At 51.5% G+C, this 19,256-nt stretch overlaps 1 protein-coding gene and 1 pseudogene across 2 annotated transcripts in view; both read right to left on the reverse strand.

The window, feature by feature from the left end:
• Positions 1-1,438: 1,438 nt before the first annotated feature.
• On the reverse strand, positions 1,439-11,487 carry LOC137476168 (olfactory receptor 5J3-like; annotated as a pseudogene).
• A 3,620-nt stretch (positions 11,488-15,107) lies between these two features.
• The window catches only part of ABTB2 (ankyrin repeat and BTB domain containing 2), a 121,771-nt gene continuing 117,622 nt past the window's right edge, over positions 15,108-19,256 (reverse strand). For both annotated transcript variants that reach the window (XM_068194282.1, XM_068194281.1), the window contains exons 15-17: positions 18,667-18,735; positions 18,157-18,270; positions 15,108-16,900 (exon numbers count right to left, since the gene is read on the reverse strand). In XM_068194282.1, the coding sequence (XP_068050383.1) occupies positions 16,703-16,900; positions 18,157-18,270; positions 18,667-18,735 (381 nt within the window). In that variant the 3' untranslated portion in view covers positions 15,108-16,702. The remainder of the gene's footprint in view (positions 16,901-18,156; positions 18,271-18,666; positions 18,736-19,256) is intronic.

Raw genomic sequence — 19,256 nt, forward strand, 5'->3', positions numbered from 1 at the left:
TTCCCTGTTCCTCCAGCTCTCAGTCAGAGGTTCATTGCAGGAAGTCACTTGAGTGGCTGTCAATGCTTTTCTCCAGATGCTGGTGGATGTCCTTGCACTCAGAACACTCATCGATGGCTCATCTCCATCTTGGTGGCCACCACAACCTCCACATCTGCTCTCCTGTCCCAGTGTCTGGGACAATTATTCCCCACGGGCAACACTCAGCATTTTCTCTTTTCCAAGCTTATATGGTTCCCATCTGCCCATTTTTGACCAGGAAACCTCATTTTCAAAAGCCGTTTTGCAATGTGTTCTTCAAAATGGGTTCAGGAGACTCACGGGGAGTAAAGTGTACCAGCCAGAGAATCCTAGGATGGCTGGGGTTGGAAGGGACTTTAAAGCTCATCTCATTCCAATGCCCTGCCTTGGGCAGGGACACAGGACGACCCCTGAGGAATGTGTATCCACCAGGAGCAAACATCAATGCTGGACGTTCCATCTCCTTCCCACATGGTGGCTCCAGCTCCTCTCATGCATGGTCAGGTGCTGCTCCCACTGAAGTTGGACACAGTTCACCCTCATTTCCCCAGTGCCCACTTGCACAACAACCCAAAACCTTTTGGTTTTGAGAGCAGCAGCTCCAGCACAAAACCACAACATGCACAGGGACAGTGCCATGGCCAGAGACCCAGGGTTTAATTCACTAAGGGCTCATGTTCCTGTTTAAAGGTCAGGTGATGACCAAGGCAAAACCAGCTGGACAGAGAAATTAAAACCATTAAATGGTTTCTCAAAACACTATTAAATATTGAATACTTTTCAAATATTTTTTGTATTGCCAAAAAATGGCTGTAAGGCCCCAGAGCAAAGAGAGTTGCTTAATGTTTTAAATGCCTTAATGTTTTAATCAATTTAAAATTATGGGAGGTTAAATAAAAAATAATGTTTTAAAAAAAATATTAAAAACAATCTTTAGTCCTGTTTAAAGAAAAAAAGTACAATCTTGTCTGCACCTAAATTAAACAATGTCCTGAGAGTGGCAGGGAGGAGCAGAAGGGTGGGAGAACAGCCAGCATTACACAAAGAGGTTCATGGCACTGATCACAGAGTCATAGAATTGGTTAGGTTGGAAAAATCCTCTGGGATCATCAAGTCCACCATTCCCACAGCAGTGCCAAGGTCACCACAAATCCATGTCCCCAAGTGCCATATCCACATGCCTTTTAAATCCCTCCAGGAATGTGGATTCCACCACTGCCCTGGCAACCTGTTCCAGGGCTGGACAGCCCTTCCCATGAAGGAACTTTCCCTTTTCAACCTAAACCTCCCCTGGTGCAACTTGAGGATGTTGTCTCCACATCTGTGGACATGTGAGTTGAGGCCCTTTGGGGCCCTGCTATGGGGCTTCAGTACAGCTGATAAAAGAGGAACAGGAACATAAATTACTCAGGGGAATTTTAATCAGGCAGTCAGACTAAATAATAACCAGGGAATTATTGGCAAGATTTGGGAACAAAGGATTCAGCTGAGTGACCTTGAGTGCCTGTGAGTTTTGTGTCATCAATAAATCAGCAAGCTACCTTGATTCTGGCTTGATTTAATCCAACTGAGCAGCTTCTCCTCCATCCCAAGTTGTTCTAAGTCTCTAGGAGAGTCTCATCACTCTGGATTTCGCCATGGACCTGGCACAGGGTGAGATAATGCAATGATTGGAGGGTTTTGGGTTTTTTCATATATGCAAGGCTTTAACAACAAATGCATCACAGAATTCTGGAATGATTTGGGTTGGAAGGGATCTCAAAGCTCATTCAGTTCCGACCTCCTGCTGTGGGCAGGGACACCTTCCACTAGACCAGGCTGCTTCCAAGCCTCATCCAGACACCAAAACTGGACTGAAATTGTTATTTTCAGCTGATATTGAATCAGCCAGCACATCATCTAAATCAAAGTGCAGAAGGCCCCAAAAATGTGTCTCTACATATTTCACAAAAATCCCAGCATATCACTCACATCTCCATTGTATCTGGCCACAATGTTAAAATGTCCATGCTCATTTTATTTTCCTGAGTCTCCTCCAAGCCTCCTTCACCTCCTAGTTCCTCAGGCTGTAGATCAAGGGGCTCAGCATGGGCATCACCACAGAGTAGAGCACAGCAGCCCCTTTATCTCCTCCCCTGGAGGTGTCTAACCTGGGGAGTAAGTACATGAAAATCAATGCCCCATAGAAGGCGCTGACAACAGTGAGGCGGGAGGCACAGGTGAAGAAGGCTTTGCACTTGCCCTCAGCCAAGCTGATGCTCAGGATAGTGGAGATGATGGCCACATAGGACACCAGGACCACCAGCATGCTGGGAACACTGAACAAAGATGAAGAAGTCCTTAAGATGACGAGGCTGAAGGTGGTGTCAGGGGTGGAGAGCGAGATCAGCAGGGAAATGTCACAGAAGAACAAGCTGGACATGCCAATGGTTTGTCCCAGGAGGTTTGTCCCAGGACCTGGTCACCAGCTGGGACCAGTGCTCTGGGGACATGACAAGGGGGTAGAGCAGGAGGTGGCAAATGGCCACATATCAGTCATAGGCCATCGTAGCCAGTAGGAAGCACTCAGTGACCAGAAACAGGCCAAAAGTGAACATCTGAGGCATGCACCTGGCACAGGCGATTCCCTTCTTCCCCAACAAAACCCCAACCAGCATCCTGGGAGTGATGATGGTGGAAGTGCAGAGGTTCACAAAAGCCAGGTTGCCCAGGAAATAATACATGGGGGAATGGAGCAGGGACTGGCTCTGATCAAGGTGATCATCCCCAGATTGCCCAGGATGGTGACATGGTAGGTGAGCAGGAACAGCAGGAAGAGAGTGACCCAAGTTGCCAGGTCCTCAGTGAATCCCACCAAGCTGAACTCAGTTGCTTGGGTGCAATTTCTTCCTGGCATTCCTTCAAAGTGTGTTGTCTGTGTGTACTCCTTGCTGGAGGTTTCTTCCAGCTGGAAAACCCTCTTTGCAGTAGGATCTGTTTGGAGACAATCCCACAAGGTCTATAACAAGAGTTTAGGCACAGATTGATTAGACAGTGCTGGGTGGAAGTCATGGCATGGGTAGGGAGAAGCTGCAGGTTACACAACCCTGAGGAGCTTTACCTTGGTGTTGCCTTCAATCCCCTGTGTGTGTTCAGTCTGGGACTTTGAAATCATCCAGCACAACCTGAAACACAGAGAAACCCAATAAAAGCTGTAAAAGACAGCACAGAATTGATTATTCCTTGTGTAGGCATCTGCCTACCGCTTGCTTCATCTATCTTCTCCATAGAATCCTGTAAGGGCTTGAGTTGGATGGGATCTTGAAGACCATCTCATTGCACTCCCTGCCATGGGCAGAGACACCTTCCACTAAACCAGATTGTTCCAAGCCCTGTCCAGCATGGTCTTGAACACTTCCAGAGAAGGGGCAGCCAAAACTTCCTGACTATGAAGTCTCCCCTCCCTCCTGATGCACTGGTTTGGCTCTAAAAGATTTTCCCAGCTCTTTAGTCTGTTCCTGCAGTCTTCAAAAAGAAAAAAAAATGCAACACCCAAAGCTCAGCAATCTCCTCCTGAAAATATTTCTTTTTTGGGGAAAAAAAATTAAAAATCACATTTGGATGTGCCTTATATCAGCAATATTAAGATCCATAAGTGTTCCTTCCAGGAAAGCTGCCAGTCCTCATCCAGGAGCCCTTTGTAGTCAGTGAGAAGTACCCAGATCAAGTGTTCCACTGGGGTGTCCTCACCACACACCTGCAGCAGATCACCTGGAATTGGTGCTAAGCCCAGAGTACAATAAGGAACTGGAGCCCTGGAGCCTCCAGGCAGGAGCTGAGATGAAGACTTCAGAAGAAAAAATGACAAGAGATGGGTGGCTCGGCATGTGCTGTCCTTACTCGTGGCTCTCCAGGATCATCCTCCCCTACATCTCTGCAGTCTCCCTGCTTCCCTCCTGATGCTCTTCAAGGTGGATATTAAGGCAATCTGAAGGTGAATTTAAAAATATACCACTGTCAGCAAAGGCCTTTTTCCATGTAATTTGGGGATTTAGAGGCTCTTGGAGCCCCAGGAGAGCGACAAAGCCCAAAGCAGGTTGTTATCGCTTCTCTGAGCTTCTAAGTTTAGAGGTGATTACACAGAGGAGATTATCTCACCTTGACTAAGCCACAGGGCTTTAGGGACTCACCAGAGCAACCACAGTGCAAAACCCCACCTGCTGTGTCAAATTTTTGAGCATTCCAGAGATTTTCAGCTCTACAAATGCTGTGGTTGGCCTTATCACACCAGTGAGCTGAGGGGAACCTCACTGGTAGGGCACAGTCCCATGGGAGCCGGTATCCATCGGCAGTTCCAGTCACCAGAGATGATGAACCACCTTTCTACCCATTCTAAATTCCTTAGACCCAAACCACAGCTCACCTGTCCCATCCCTGGAAGTCTTCAAGGTCAGGTTGGAGCGATCCGGTCTAGTGGAAGGTGTCCCTGCCCATGGCAGGGGAGTGGAACAAGATGAGCTTTAAGGTCCTTTCCAACCCAAACCATTAGAGGGTTCTATGAAGTTTGGCTGCAAGAATCCAGAAGAACCACAGAATATGCTGAGTTGGAAGGAATCCACAAGGATCATCAAGTCCAGCTCTCAGCCCTGCACAAACCCATCCTCAAAAGTCACACCATGTACCCAAGAACATTGTTTAAATGTTTGTTGAGCTCTGTTAGACTTGGAGCTGTTACCACTGGTCTGGGCAGTCAGTCCAACCACCCTCTAGGTGAGGATCATTTTTCTAATACCCAGCTTAAACATCCCCTGACAGAACTTCAGGCCATTCCCTTGGGTGCTGGTCACTAGGACAGAGAAGACATCAGTGTCTGCCCCTTTTCTTCCCCTTGTGAGGAAGTTGCAGGCTGCAAGGAAGTCAAGTATCCCCTCAGTCTCTTCTCCAGGCTGAACGGCCCAAGTGCCCTCAGCCACTCCTCCAACAGCTTCTCCTCAAGGGCCTCCACCATCTTTGTTGCCCTCTTTTGGACACTCTCCAATAGTTTAATGTCTTTCTTATATTGTGGTGCCCAGAACTGCCCCCAGAAATCAAGGTCAGGCCACCCCAGTGGGTTACCATGTCATAAAAGGAAACCAGGTTTGATAAGCAGGACTTATTAACCTTTTCCCACTAGATTCCCAGAAAAACAGCTTTCCTCTCCACTAAATTCCCAGAAAAAGACCAAGCCCATCTACACCACCACTGCATCTTCAGAAGAAAACTACACCCTTCTATAAGATCACTACTTCAACAAAACCACATCTATCACTCCAGAAGACTGCAACCACCATCTGCTCAAACAGCTATCAACACCCTGACCAACAGTGTGTCAGGTCGTATTCTGACTGTCAGTGGTTTTTTATAATTTGTACTATTGGATTTGTATTTTAATTTTCTTAGTAAAGAACTGCTATTCCTATTCTCATAGCTTTGCCTAAGAACCTCTTAGTTTCCAAATCATAATAATTCAGAGAGAAGAAGTTTACATTTTCCATTTCACAATAAGCTCCTACCTTCCTTAAAGACAGATATCTGTCTTTTCAAACCCAGACAAACTTCCAGTCAGCCAGCACCTCTCCAGGTTCCCAAGACTGCTCAAAAAATTAAGAGAGGTTTTTGGTATCAGCAGCTCTTTGGGGATTCTTGGATAAACCCCATCCGGCCCCATGGATTTGTAGGGATCCAGCTGGAGCAGCAGATCCCACACAATTTTAATCTTGTCTGTTACTGGAGATTCTACCTGCTGCTTCTTCAGCACAAGACAAAAATCCCACTTCTATACTAGTTCCAAACACAGAATGGGACCAGCTGTCTTTTACTGATGGAGGAAAGAAAATGCCCAGTTTACAGAAACAGAGAGTGCAGAAAAATCAACAAATATCATATTTTTGGAACTGGGAATTGGCATTCCCCTGAGCAGGAACAGGTGTTGCAATGCCCCAGGCTCCAAGTCTGGATCCCAACAGAAGCAAAGGTCCAAGCTGAAAGATGTCTCTGGATTTCAGGTTTCCTGTGCCTATGATGGGAACAGCCACTGGACTGGGAACAGCTCCACCTGACATGCAGCAGGTCCTCAATGGAATAATAAACCAACATTGATGTTTTCAGGCTCTGAGTGACACCACCTTCAAAACCTCCGTCTCCTGGCCTTTGGGGCTCCCCAGAAAAATAAATACTTTAGATAAGAGTATGGGCAGTTAAATATGTCCTCGAGCAGACACACAGGCTGGTCCCCACAGACACTGATCACACCTGGAGTTTCTCTCTAGGATAAGCAGTTACACTGGGTACATTTACATTCCACCTTGGACACCTCACCAATTTCCATGGCACAGTCAGAAGGCATTTACTCAGCTGAAGGGAGGCAGATGGTACAAGAGGTTTCTGCAGCTGTGAAGTTCAGGAAGACCAACCTACAGGTGTGCAAACCCAGGGATGGGCTCCTGCCACTGCCTGGGCTGGGAAACAGATGGGGAATCCTTTAACCTCTGCAGGGAGCAAGGAATAATTGTTGTTTGAACATTTCCTGGTTGGGCTGCAGCTATATCTCTTCTGCAGAGTGAGAGAAATAGAGATGGAAATATGAAGCTGCAAAGCCAGGCCGTATGGAAAATTCAAATATAGTCTGGCTAAGGTATGGTCTGCAGCCTCCCTCCCACCCCGGGCTGGAAAGATCCCAATGCATTAGGGAAAGGAAGGGATGCAAAATTAAATGTTCCTTTGACACCATGGCATGTCAAAGCCCTTTCCAGAGGGTAGAAAGAATTTATAGTTTACAGAGCTTGGCAAGATATTATTTTGATTTTTGTTATTCCAAGCAATGCTGAGCAGAGAAACTGCCATGGACCAGGGATGAACACCCTCATTGCTCCCACCCTCCAAACACTGAGGGAAGTCCCCTACCCAAGCAACAGACAACATCATTTCCGACACTGATCTAAGATTGGGATAGCTTCGTGTTATGGGTGACATTCTGTGCTTCCAGCCTGCAATAGCCCAACAGCCAAAGCCATCCTAGAAGCCCAGCAAAAGCCTGGATTCTCCGTGTTCTGCCCCATCCCCACCCCAACAACCCAAGTAGCCTCCTCCTCTTCTAAGCAAGCTTTTATCATCAATATTCCAACCCATCCATTAAACAAGCAGGAATCAGTCCCACTAGAAAGACAGAACCCTTCTCCCTGACACATCAGATCCATTGCATCATTATTATGAGTTATGGAGAAAACTCAGGTTTTTCCCAGTGAAACAGTGCAAAACCAATTAAAAAGCTGAATGATTTCCCAGATTTTCAGCTACAAAATCATCATGAAAACAGGTACCAGTGGCCAGCACCGGCCGCGGTCCGAGCAGGAGCGGCAGCGCCGGGAGCGGCCCCAGCGCCCGTCCCGGAGCGGCTCTTCCCGCATGCAGTGAGCCCAGTCCCTGTTCCAGCCGCAATCCCGCGTCCGCTCTGCGGCCCCACGGCTCGCAGCCCGGGACCCCCAGCAGACACCGGCGGGACCCGGACCCGAATTCCCTGGCCCGGGTCCCGTTCCCACCTCAGCGCCTCGAGCTCCGCGCAGCACCGGGAGCAGCCCCCGATCCAGGGCTCCGCACAGCGCTCCGAGCGACGGCCCCGCCGCATCCCGGGATGAGCACCCACCGCACAAAGCGGAACGGGCGCGGATCCGCCGGGATTTACGGGAGCGGGCGGGGCGGGGCGGGGCCGGCCCAGGTGTGAGGGGCGGGGCCGGCCCAGGTGTGAGGGGCGGGGCCGGCCCAGGTGTGAGGGGCGGGGCCGGCTCAGGTGTGAGGGGCGGGGCCGGCTCAGGTGTGAGGGGCGGGGCCGGCTCAGGTGTGAGGGGCGGGGCCGGCTCAGGTGCGCGGCCCCAGCGCGGCTGCGCGGGGCGGGGCCGGGGGGATTTAAACCCCGGGAATCGGCTCAGGAGCCATTTGCCCCCTCGGCGCTCGGTGGGGGCGGCTGCGGCCGTGCCGGGCTCCATGTCTCTATTTATTTATTTTCCTTTATATTTCTCTTTATCTCTTCGCTCCCGGCCCCAGCCCTTTCACCTAGGCCGGGCCGGGACTGCGAGCGGCACCGGGACCCGGACCTTCGGCTTCTCTCGGGGAGCCCAAACACTCAGCACTTGGTCTCCTCCTCAAGCCCTGCAAACACAGCATTTAGTCCCTGTTCCTGAGCCCCAGCTCTGGCCGTAGGAGCCTGCTCTCAGGACTCCAAGATGCTCGATTTAGTCTCTGCTTTTAAGCTCGGAGCCTGATTTAGCACCCCCAAAACGCAGCACTGGCTGTCTCTTTGTGAGCCCCAAAACTGCCCCAGTCCGCTGCGTTCAGAGCCCCCACAAGTGCCCCGGGCCATGGGCGGACCCAGCTGGGCACCAGCAGCAGCTCCCTCGCCCCCCGTGGGATGGGGAACACATCAGAGACAAAAATCCAGCTCAGAACACTTTAATAATGGAAACCAGTCAAATACAATCATTTATATTAATGACAACACATAATAACAGTGAGAGCAACATGAGCACTGAGAACAATAATGAACAGGAAGGGCAGAGAAAAACCCCTCCACACCCCCCTTTAACATTATAAATCCAGAACATAATCCAGAGCACCACAAACTCCCCGTGTGGGGGATTTCCATAGTCCTGTTATTTTCTCTGTGGCCCATCCTGGGGATCTGTGGACTAAGGAAGGCACTGGCTGCTCCTCTGGGCAAGAAGGGAACGGCTCCTGTGCTATTCCCAAAAACAGAACACCTGGAATTAGTGCCCTGGGAGCCCAGCCTGGTCCTTCCAGTCACTGGGGGTCACCCAGAGGGTCTTTACCTTTATAAAGTGAAAATGACATCCTGGTCCAGTGCATTCCAGCAGGACTGGACACTCCTGGCCACAGTGACCACTCCATGGAAGCTGGACCGGTGACAATCCAGGAGGATTTTAAGTTGGATTCCTGCAGATTTCATTGTGCAGAAGCTCCAATTCTTTTTGGCACCTCTTGTTTAAATTTAATTTCCCTGCTGGAAGAGGTCAATTAGTCTTTTTCATGCCCAGATTGCCAGAGGCATGGAAAACCAACCAGCATTCCCTGCACATCTCCATCACTTCTACGTTCACCTGCAAGGAGTGGCCGAAGGACAGGAGCCAGCCCAGGACAGGCTCAGAGATGAGGCTTCCAGCCCAAACCATTCCATGATGATTCCACAGTCTCTCCCTGCATTAATTTTGCATTGTTTCCTCTCAAATTTAGATGAGTTATTAAAGGAATCCCTTAAAAATTATTCCAGGAATGAAATAGGGAGCATCAAACATTCAACAATCATTCCCATGTCCATCAAATCATTATTAATTGGGAGCCTATTCCCTTATCTCTGTCCTTGTTTAGCTTTCCTGGAAATCCTTAGGATCCCACAGTTTCTCAGAGACATCAGCTGGGATTACTGGAAGGTTTGCTCTGTCAGAAATCCAGGGGGGTTTAGAACACTTGTTCCTCTGCATCTTTATCCCTTACCCAGGTTTCCCCCAGAATGGTGTTGTAGGAAATGTTTGGAATTACTAGAAATGCATCAGGTTCTAGATGAGAAGCCCTCTGCTTCTCAACTGTTCCAAAATTCTTGGAATTGCCCTCAATGTGCCCTAGAACACTGCTGTGAAAACACCAATCAGAGGAACATCCTGAAAAGAGAAAACCGCCTCCAGCAGCAGCAGGAATGATCCCATTTCTGTTCTTACCTGGTCTCCAGCTGCTCCTGCCAGAGCTCCCAACAGCCACTGCCATTCCTAAACAGGAGCTATGGAAGACGCTCCTGCTGTCCATGAGGGTGAGGAGGCAGTTTGGGATGTTCTTTGCTGTGCAATCAGACAAGAACGTGTCAATGATCTTGTGGTCCCTTCCAAGCCAAAGCAGCCCGTGATCCCATGGTATGATCAGCACCTCTCCCAGTTCCATTCCAGAAACGTCCTCCCACTAACCCCCTCCTCCTTCTGCACCTCACCAGGGATTGTGCTGCCGAGTGCCCCAGGCAGGGGACGTTTCAGCATTCCCTGAGCTGCCTCAGCATTCCCTGGGACACCTCAGCACTCCCTGAGACGCCTCAGCACTCCCTAGGATGCCCCAGCATTCCCAGGGATGCCCCAGCATTCCTGGGAGGCCCCAGCATTCCCAGGGATGCCCCAGCATTCCCGGGAGGCCCCAGCATTCCCGGGAGGCCCCAGCATTCCCAGGGATGCTTCAGCATTCCCGGGAGGCCCCAGCATTCCCAGGGATGCCCCAGCATTCCCGGGAGGCCCCAGCATTCCCGGGAGGCTCCAGCATTCCCAGGGATGCCTCAGCATTCCCGGGAGGCCCCAGCATTCCCAGGGATGCCCCAGCATTCCCGGGAGGCTCCAGCATTCCCAGGGATGCCGCTCCACGCCGATCCCGCGGTCCAGCGCCGTCCCGGGTTGCAGTGCCGGGCGCTCCCCACGGGGCGGCAGCACCGGGCGCTCCCAGCCCGGCCGGTCCCGGTGTCTCGGGGCCGGTCCCGGCTTTAACCCGCCCTGGCCCGGCGGGGCCGCGGACACCGCGGGCAAAAACCCCCCTGATCCCCTTGATTTCACCCTCCAAGGCACAGGATCGCAGCATTTCCTGAGCCAGAAGGGACCCACGGGAAGCATCGAGCCCAAATCCTGGCCGCGCACAGGACCCCAAGAATTCCCCCCTGTGCCCGGGAGCCTTGTCCAGACCCCGGCTCCTTCCCCAAGATCCTGAAAACACAGCGGGGCTGGGAGAAGGACGACGACGGGGTTTTTAAATACATATCTCGTTATACGATCGTTCTATAGATCCGTTATGTGTCCTTATCGGTAATCCTGCAATCAACATGTCCCTTACATCTCGCTACACATCCTAACACGTCGCCTTCACGGCGGCGGCTCCAGTGACCGACGGAAGCCCCGCCTGGCCCCCCACTCCCATTCCCGCAGTCAGACCAGGTTTCCTTCCCGGCTCCAGCCCCGGATTCCCGCGGCAGTCTCAGGTGTCTCCGTCCATAAAGCAAATTACTCACAGCAACACAGAGCCAGCCCGCGCTGGTCCCTCCGGAGAGCACCGACCACCTCATCCTTACCCCAAACTGTGCATTCTCTCCCCTGCACATTAATTCAGATTCTACCCCAAAATGTTCATTTTGGCCCCTCCAGAATCCGCCCCAGAGCGACGCCCCGGGCCCCGCGTGCCGAGGCAGCTCCCGCTGCTGCCGCCTTCCCGCTCGCTGTCCCGGGATGGGACAGCGATCCCTGCACCGGGACAGCCGTCCCTGTGCCGGGACACCCATCCCTGTACGGGGACACCGAACCCTCGCGGCCCTCGCCGTCCGCTCGGGGTTGTTCCCGTTCCCCGCTCACCTCCGAGCCCGGCGCCGCCGCCCCCGGTGTCCCCGGCCCCGCCCCGCTGCTCCCCGGGCTCCGCCACGGCGCTCCTGAATTTGGTCCCAGAAAAAAACTCGGGCTTTATTTCTGAGCGTGGACTCGCAGGACTCGCCCGGATCCCCCCCGGGAGCCCCCAGTGTGATGTAGGGAAGGCCGGAGCCCCGGCGGTGTCGGGCGGTGTATTTGACCGGTGTGGGGGGACCCGCCGAGCGGGCCCGGCCCCGTGTGGGGGCTCCAGGGACAGCGGGGGGCGCCGGGCTCCGGCCCTCTGGGCTTTATTCTCCGGCGCCCCGAGCCCCGCGGCTGCGGGGGAAAGAGGGAGAAGGGGATAGGAGGGAATGAGGAGGGGAGGGAGAAGGTGGAGCAGGAAAAAGGGAATAAGGGCAGGAGGAAGGAGGGGTAGAGGGAGGTACAGGATGGGACCCCGAGGCTCCGGAGGAGGCCAGCCCGGCCGCTGCCACCCGCACCGAGCGCTGAACGAGCAAAAGGAGCGGGGGCGGTTCCCGGGGGTTTAAATCCCCTCGGTCCCGCCCCGCCCCGCCCGGGGCCGCTCGCCCCGGGATGCGCCGAGAGCATCGCATTGTCCGGGTTCGGCATCACCTGTCCGTGCCTGCAGGGAGATGGGAACTGCAGCCGGAGTCTCCCGTCCCCATGGATGCCCCTCTCCCTGCAAGCTCTAGCAATGACCCAGCGTGTTTTCCACCTCCTTGGTCCCAGACAGGGAAACACTGGCTGCTCCTCTGGGCAAGAAGGGAAAGGCTCCTGTGCTATTCCCAAAACCAGAACACCTGGAATTAGTGCCCTGGGAGTCCTTCCAGTCACTGGGGGTCACCCAGAGGATCTTTACCTTTATAAAGTGAAAATGACATCCTGGTCCAGTGCATTTCCAGCAGGACTGGACACTCCTGGCCACAGTGACCACTCCATGGAAGCTGGACCAGTGACAATCCAGGAGGATTTTAAGTTGGATTCCTGCAGATTTCATTGTGCAGAAGCTCCAATTCTTTTTGGCACCTCTTGTTTAAATTTAGTTTCCCTGCTGGAAGAGGTCAATTAGTCTTTTTCATGCCCAGATTGCCAGAGGCATGGAAAACCAACCAGCATTCCCTGCACATCTCCATCACTTCTACGTTCACCTGCAAGGAGTGGCCGAAGGACAGGAGCCAGCCCAGGACAGGCTCAGAGATGAGGCTTCCAGCCCAAACCATTCCATGATGATTCCACAGTCTCTCCCTGCATTAATTTTGCATTGTTTCCTCTCAAATTTAGATGAGTTATTAAAGGAACAAAAAATCTAAAATTATTCTAGGAATAAAAAGGGGAGTTGTAAAACATACAAGTATCATTCCCATGCCCATCAGATAATTCTTAAATTGGAAGCCCATTCCCTTATCTCTGTCCTTGTTTTGCTTTCCTGGAAATCCTTAGGATCCTACAGTTTCTAGGTGTATTTCCCTCCCCATAAAGGAGTGGAAGCATCCTGATGCATTAGGAAAAGGATTTTTTTTGCTATTCCAAGGAATGAATGGCAGAGAAATGGCCTTGGACACTAGGGATGAGCACCCTCACCATTCCCCCTCTCCAAACCCCGCGCAGATGGGGCTGGGAATGCTGGAAGGAGCCGGGTGTGCCTCTAATTGCAGATGGTGCCTTTAATCCCGGGCTAAGCCAGCTCAACCTTTGAGCCTGTCCCAGCGCAGGGACAGGCCAGGACAGGTCTGTGCACATCCCAGCACCCAGATGCATCAGTCCCTGGCCTGTTCCACACCCCCAGGCCGGTGTCTGGTCATTCCAGACCGCTGATCCCGTTGCAGCGGGATCTCTTCCTCCTCTCGCACGCCCACAATTTGCCCGCAGTGACGGGGTCCTGTGGCTAACTGGAGGCAAATGTGGCAGCCACGTCTGACTGAGCAGCTCCCTGCAGGTGGCGGCGAGATGTGACCTACTTGTCACTGGAATCATGCCGCCTGCTCAGAGAGCCCTGAGCTCTTCCGACAGCTGGAGCCAGCTGACCCCGGCCATGTCCTGGGAGGGAGCAGAACCAGGGAAGCTGAAGCTAGCTGGAAGCGCTGCCGGGACAGGTCTGGCATCCCAGAGCAGTGTGAGGGAGAAGGGAGCTGTCTGGGAAGCACTGGGTAAGGGGCAGGAGGAGGGTGTGTCCTTTCCACTTGGCCCTGGTGATATTCCCTTGGGAGTTTTTACCTTCCAGAGCTGGGCTTTTGTTTGCCTGTGCACCTGGGAGTCATGGGCCGGTCTCGGTGAGGGCCCTGGTGCGGGCCCTGGTGCGTGGTTTGTGGGCAGGGCTTCGTGTGGGTACGAGGGCTGTGGATGGAGAGAGGTAGAAAGGGACACGAAAAACCTTCTCCTGCCCGAGTTAAGCGTGGAGAGAGGATCAGCAGCTGGAACAGCAGGAATAGGGACAGCACTGAGATGACTCCAGCTCTGGGTTGCGTGGCTCCTTTTTCCTTGCTCTGCTGCGATTTTTCATCACTATCACAAGATACCTTTCTTCTGCCCTTCTTTTTCTTGAGCAAATAACACCAAGTGCAATATTCTGTGGATGAATGGATCCCCCAGGCTCCAGCCCTGTCCTTTGGGGAGGCAGATCCAGCTTTGGAGCCCTCTCCTGTGCCACAAGCAGTGTGACAGCAGCCTGCTGCCCCGTTCCTCGGGGGAGTCTCCTGCCTCCTCCCTGCGTGTCCCGCCGGCTGTGCCTGTGGCAGGTGCAGGAAGCAGTGTCTGCCTGCCTGGGCAGCATTTGGTGAGGGCAAAGGGCCTGTGAGTGGTGCTGCTGCATTAGCCAGGGCCTGCCTGCTGCGCAAAGCCTTATTAGAGAGCAAAAAGGGCTTTATTTCAGGCTGGAAGTCATCGAGCCTGTTCAGGCAGTTTATTTCCTCTGCTCCCTGGAATGATGTCATTACGGCCAGCAAAGTTCTGTGCTTCCCCAAAGCTGGGCAAACTGCTCTGGTACTTTCTCAGGCTCCCCGGGCAGCACTCTATAAAATACAGGCAGTGTACAACTGGTTCCACAAGGAATTTCTGTTTAGCCTACTCATTAAAGTGCTCCAAAGGGAATCTGAGGTGTTTGTATTCCATGATTCTTGAGAACGAGTCACTGTTTATGCTGGCAGGTTTCCAAATAAAGAGAAAAAAGAAAAAAAAGGAGGATACTTCTGGGTCAAATTCTTGCTCTTAAGCTTTTATACTCCTTACCTCTCGGATGAGTCCTGTGCTCTGACATCAATCCTCCCACAGAGCACCAACCAGAGCCCTTCTGGCCTTTGGGATCTGAGGTGACATGGAAGGATCACCTGTTTATTTTTTAAATACCTCTGGCCTAGGAGTTACTTTAACCCTCACTGTTTTTCCTGCTGCAGAGAGGAATCCTGGAATTAGGGGTTTCTTGGACACTACCATTTGCTGCTTTCTGCTGGAAAGCAGGTAATCTTATTCCAGCTAGGGAAAAATGCAAGTTAAACTTTTTAACTTCACAAAAATGTCTGAGCCTAGGAAGGGGAAATTAATGCCTCTGTATCCCTAAAATTAGATATATGCACACCAAAACGAGTTTAAGATGCTTCAACTGCAACAGCATTTTCCACATAACTGTCTTTAAATCTTTTTTTTTCCTTACTGTTAGAGGAACAGAATAAATAACAACACCTGTGTATTTTAAAATTACGTTGTTAATAAAATCCTGGTACATTTACATAAATGACAACATTAATGTACAATTAAACAAAGCATTGTAATATTACAGCAACAAAAGAGGACCTACATATTTGTACAGATAGCTGGAGCAGCTACTTGAAAATACTTTCCAAAATAAAGCCTTCTGTGGCATTTCTCAGTGATAATTTTGACCCCCCCTGTATGGCTTTCTGTAATAAATAGGGTTATTGGAGCTGGTGATGTTCAGCAGATGTGTATCTAAAGCACAAAGGGAGTGTGCCCTGACCAACCTGTCAGCTGACTGAAAATCCTTATCCATGCATGCAATTTGCCTCTGTGTAAATCCTTTAGGAACAAGGCCATGACAGATTGTGATGGATTTGCTGGGAGATGCTGGTGGTTCCTTCTCCTTCCCTTTATCTGAACTGTGTCTGTGCTGTGCTTTGGAGCCTGGGCCCAGCTGAGCCTCCTCCTTCCACTGTGTTTAGATACAATGGGAATAAATTGTTGAATTTCTAATGAGGAATAAATAGTTCTCCACTGAAAACTTGGTTTCCTCTTCTTCATCCATCTACAACAAATGGAAGTGTCCTGGCAAATGGTTTTTGGTGGGTGCTTAGCAAAGCTTAGTGGGAATAGCTAGAGGTCTTTGCTTAATCCAAACCAGCTCCAGAGAGAGAGCAAACCACTGAGCTGGATGTTCTTTGGAGGCCAGGGGAGGCTTTTATTGCTTTTACTGCAACAGGGCAGTTTTTCAGCCTAGTGCCAGCTCCTCTTACACCTGAGCCTTCTACAAAGTGTCTTTTGTGATGTCAGGTCTCACAGGTAATGTTCAGAAACAGGCTTTTAAGGTGAAAAAAGTGACTGACTGACACTATCAGACCTTGACAGGGAGAAGGGTAGACAGTCTTTTTCTTTCTCCTCAAAACAGATCCAGATTAACAACTGTCACAGTGAAACAGTATTTAAAAACACTCAAACCCCCAACTCTCCCCTCCCCTGCCTGCCCCAGCTCAGCTCCTCATATTAGGCTTAAAGAGTGAGTAATTTCAGTGTTAATATTAGTTTCTACTCAGCTTTGAACATACAAAACCTCTCTCTCAAGGTGCAAACAGTTTTGGGGGAAGTTTCTGTCGGTCTGTTGCGATGCACAGATGCTGGTACTACTGAGGGGAAGTATTTGTGTGCAGACAGATGGCTCGTGGGATGGGCTTTAGGATCAGGAAACTCCTTCTAGGCAGCCTTTTTACAGGGAAAACATCTGTGTGGATGAACCTAAGCCCATGTATTAGTGCTGGGCTTAGCTCAATTGCCTCTTTCTCCACAGCCCGGCGCTGTGCTCGTGGAAAGGGCAGCGCCCATCGATCGCTGCGGCTCGGGCTCTCCCCTTGCACCCTCAGCTGGTGTTTGGGCCGTGGCAGTGTTGGTGGTGTGACAGTGTTGTTCCTGTGGCAGCAGCAGCAGCAGCACAGAGAAGCCAGCTCCCCTCCCTCAGCACGGGCGTGCCCGTTCCAGGGCGCTCTCAGGAAGATGCAGAAGGCAACCAGCCCCAGTGACGCCTCCACCGCGGTTTGCCAGCCGGGGCTGCCTCACACCCTGGAGGTGACGTACACGGAGTGCAGGCGGCCGGCCAGGGCTGCCTGCAGGTCCCTCAGAGGGTCCAGGCCCTGCACTCTGCTGTTCCTGCCGTAGATGAGCTGCTTGAATGAGTCCTGCTCCAGCAGGGAGCTCATGTGCTTGAGGAAGAAGCCCTCGCAGAAAGAGGCCAGTTCTGGTGCATTGTGAATCTGAGGGAGACAGCAGGATTATTAACCCCTTCTGTACGTCACAGACCTAAATGACATCCCTGAATCTCTCATTCCCAATGCTTTTCTCCTTTTTGTCTCTTAGAAAAAAATAAAAGACAGGAATAACAGGGGAAAAGCACTGAAGGCAGGACTCTGATCATTTTTCCCAGTGCTTTTTGCAGGGGGGCATCCAGGCTTTTTTAATTCCTTCCCCTGCTGGCCTGCTGTGGGTAGGGCTGCTGGCCTGCACTCCAGCCCTTTCCCTTCCTGCAGCAGAGCAGCTGGCTGATGAGGTGGCCAAGGTACCTGTTTGGCTGAGCCACAGCACACAACAATGCTGCTGTGCTGGCAGATGGTGAGCAGGGCTCGGGGCAATCAGGACACGGGTCACAGGACGGGAGCCTCATCCCCACAAGGAGGGGCTGAAGGCAGGAGAACAGAAATGCTGCACTCCTGAACCACCACGAGGTGATTTCTGCCTGGGATCTGGCACCTTTTGCTTCAGGATCAGTAACGAGAACAACAAAACTCAAGTTCAATATTAAGAAGCTCTGTGCACACACAGCCTCTGCCTGGGAATTCTGTGCAAATAATAATTTAAGGAAAAGTACATAATGGCCAGTAGGGAATGCTGTTTCCCCTTTTTACCACTGCACACTGTTAAATTTTTGGTCTGAAAGAAACCAGCCCAATGTGAGAGAAATTTAAAAGCATCAGTGTATCAGACACTACACACACAGTGGAAAAAAATCATTACCAGCCCTCTGTGCAGTTTTCTCCTTGTCTTTAAGGGATCTGATCCTGCAAAATTTCTCTGATTTAGGTTATTTGCTACAGAGGTACATATCTGTCACACAACAGACTTTATGCTCCTTTTGGAGCTGAAAAGAGTATTTTCTAGCAGCAGGGGTGCTAGGAAAGAGTTTACTCTCTAGATGCTATGCTGTGATCAATTGCCCCCGCTGCTCCCAAGATTTGAATCCCTCAGGATTTGCTGATGTCGCTGTATCAGGCTGCTAAGACAGCTTTCCCCTACTCTGCAGGGATCCCCCATCCATTTCATCCATGATTGCTCCAGACAAGAAAACACACCGGGGCTGTGCAGGACTTTCCAGCCTGGAGCTGGGAATCATCTCACTGGTGGTGTGGCTGTGGGGAGTTACCTGCAGGGAGGGTGCCCACCTGGGGTTTTTAGTTACTACCAGCAGCACACAGGCTGCTCACTGGGGTTCTCAAACCAGGGGGGTTGGATCTACCTTTGCATATTTATAGATGTTGACAGAGTTGTCCATGCTGATGGTCTGGGCACAGAGGATTTCACAGTGTCTCTGGAGGCCATCCAGCTGGAACAGGCTGGCAGCTGACAGCAGCTAGGGGGACAAGAGAGAGGCTATTTGAGATCATGAGGCTTGAAAGGCCTGGGGAGGGCAAACAGGACGGATGATTTCCTCTCTGAGGAGTCTCTGACTCGCTGTTTTAATGGCCAAGTCCTCATCAAACAGCAAAAAGGCCGCTCCATGCTGAAGTGGCAGACTGACACATTTCCCCTCTCAGCAAAAGCTCCCCCCACAAGTATATTTGCTCTCCTGTCACCACGACACATAAACACCAAGCAGTGATGTTTTGAAACTTTAAAGCTCATTTCCAAGCATTAAATATGCTCCTGGACTGAATGGGAGCCTGCTGTTAGCTCCTGGATTTTGCCTTTCAACTCTGTTTTATGCCCCAGTGCACTTGGCAAGACTTGGAAGAAAAAGCTCTCTCACCTCTAAGATATCAGTGGTGGGAATTTCCATGGATTCTGTCCCTCCATAGTATAAATACTGCATCAGCATCTGGAATGGGAAGAAGGCCAGGCATGAAGTTATCACGGCAGTCACAAGGGGCTCTTGATGGCTGTGCTCCCCTTCCTGAGCAGACGGGAATCGTGTCCTGTGCCAGCTCTCACCTCCACTGATGGCTTTTTTTTCACTCCCTAGCGTGGCAAATCTGCTGCTTTCTAACAGTCCTTTTTCTCTTGGGCACTTGAAAAGGGCCCTGCTGAGGACTTTGGGCTGAAGGTGACAGCGTGTCTCTGAGCAACACCACTGTCCTTGTCTGGGATCCGGGCTGGTGAAGCCTGGCAGGCCGGTCACGCACGGAGCTGCCAGCGAGCCCAGTATGAGCATGCCGGGGACCTCCCAGCCACTTGCCTCCCCTGCTGGGCTTCTAATCAGCTTCCAGCCCCTCACCAGGCCCGGAGGAAAAGGCATTAATTGTCTGCAGGGAGAGCAAGAGGCAGCTCCTGCTCTTTGATCTGCATGTGCCCACCCCCAGCCCAAGCAGTGTCAGGGAGGGAATGGATCTGGTGTTGGAT

The sequence above is a fragment of the Anomalospiza imberbis genome, chromosome 6 (genome assembly GCF_031753505.1).
Source record: "Anomalospiza imberbis isolate Cuckoo-Finch-1a 21T00152 chromosome 6, ASM3175350v1, whole genome shotgun sequence".
In the NCBI taxonomy this organism is placed as follows: Eukaryota; Metazoa; Chordata; class Aves; order Passeriformes; family Viduidae; genus Anomalospiza; species Anomalospiza imberbis.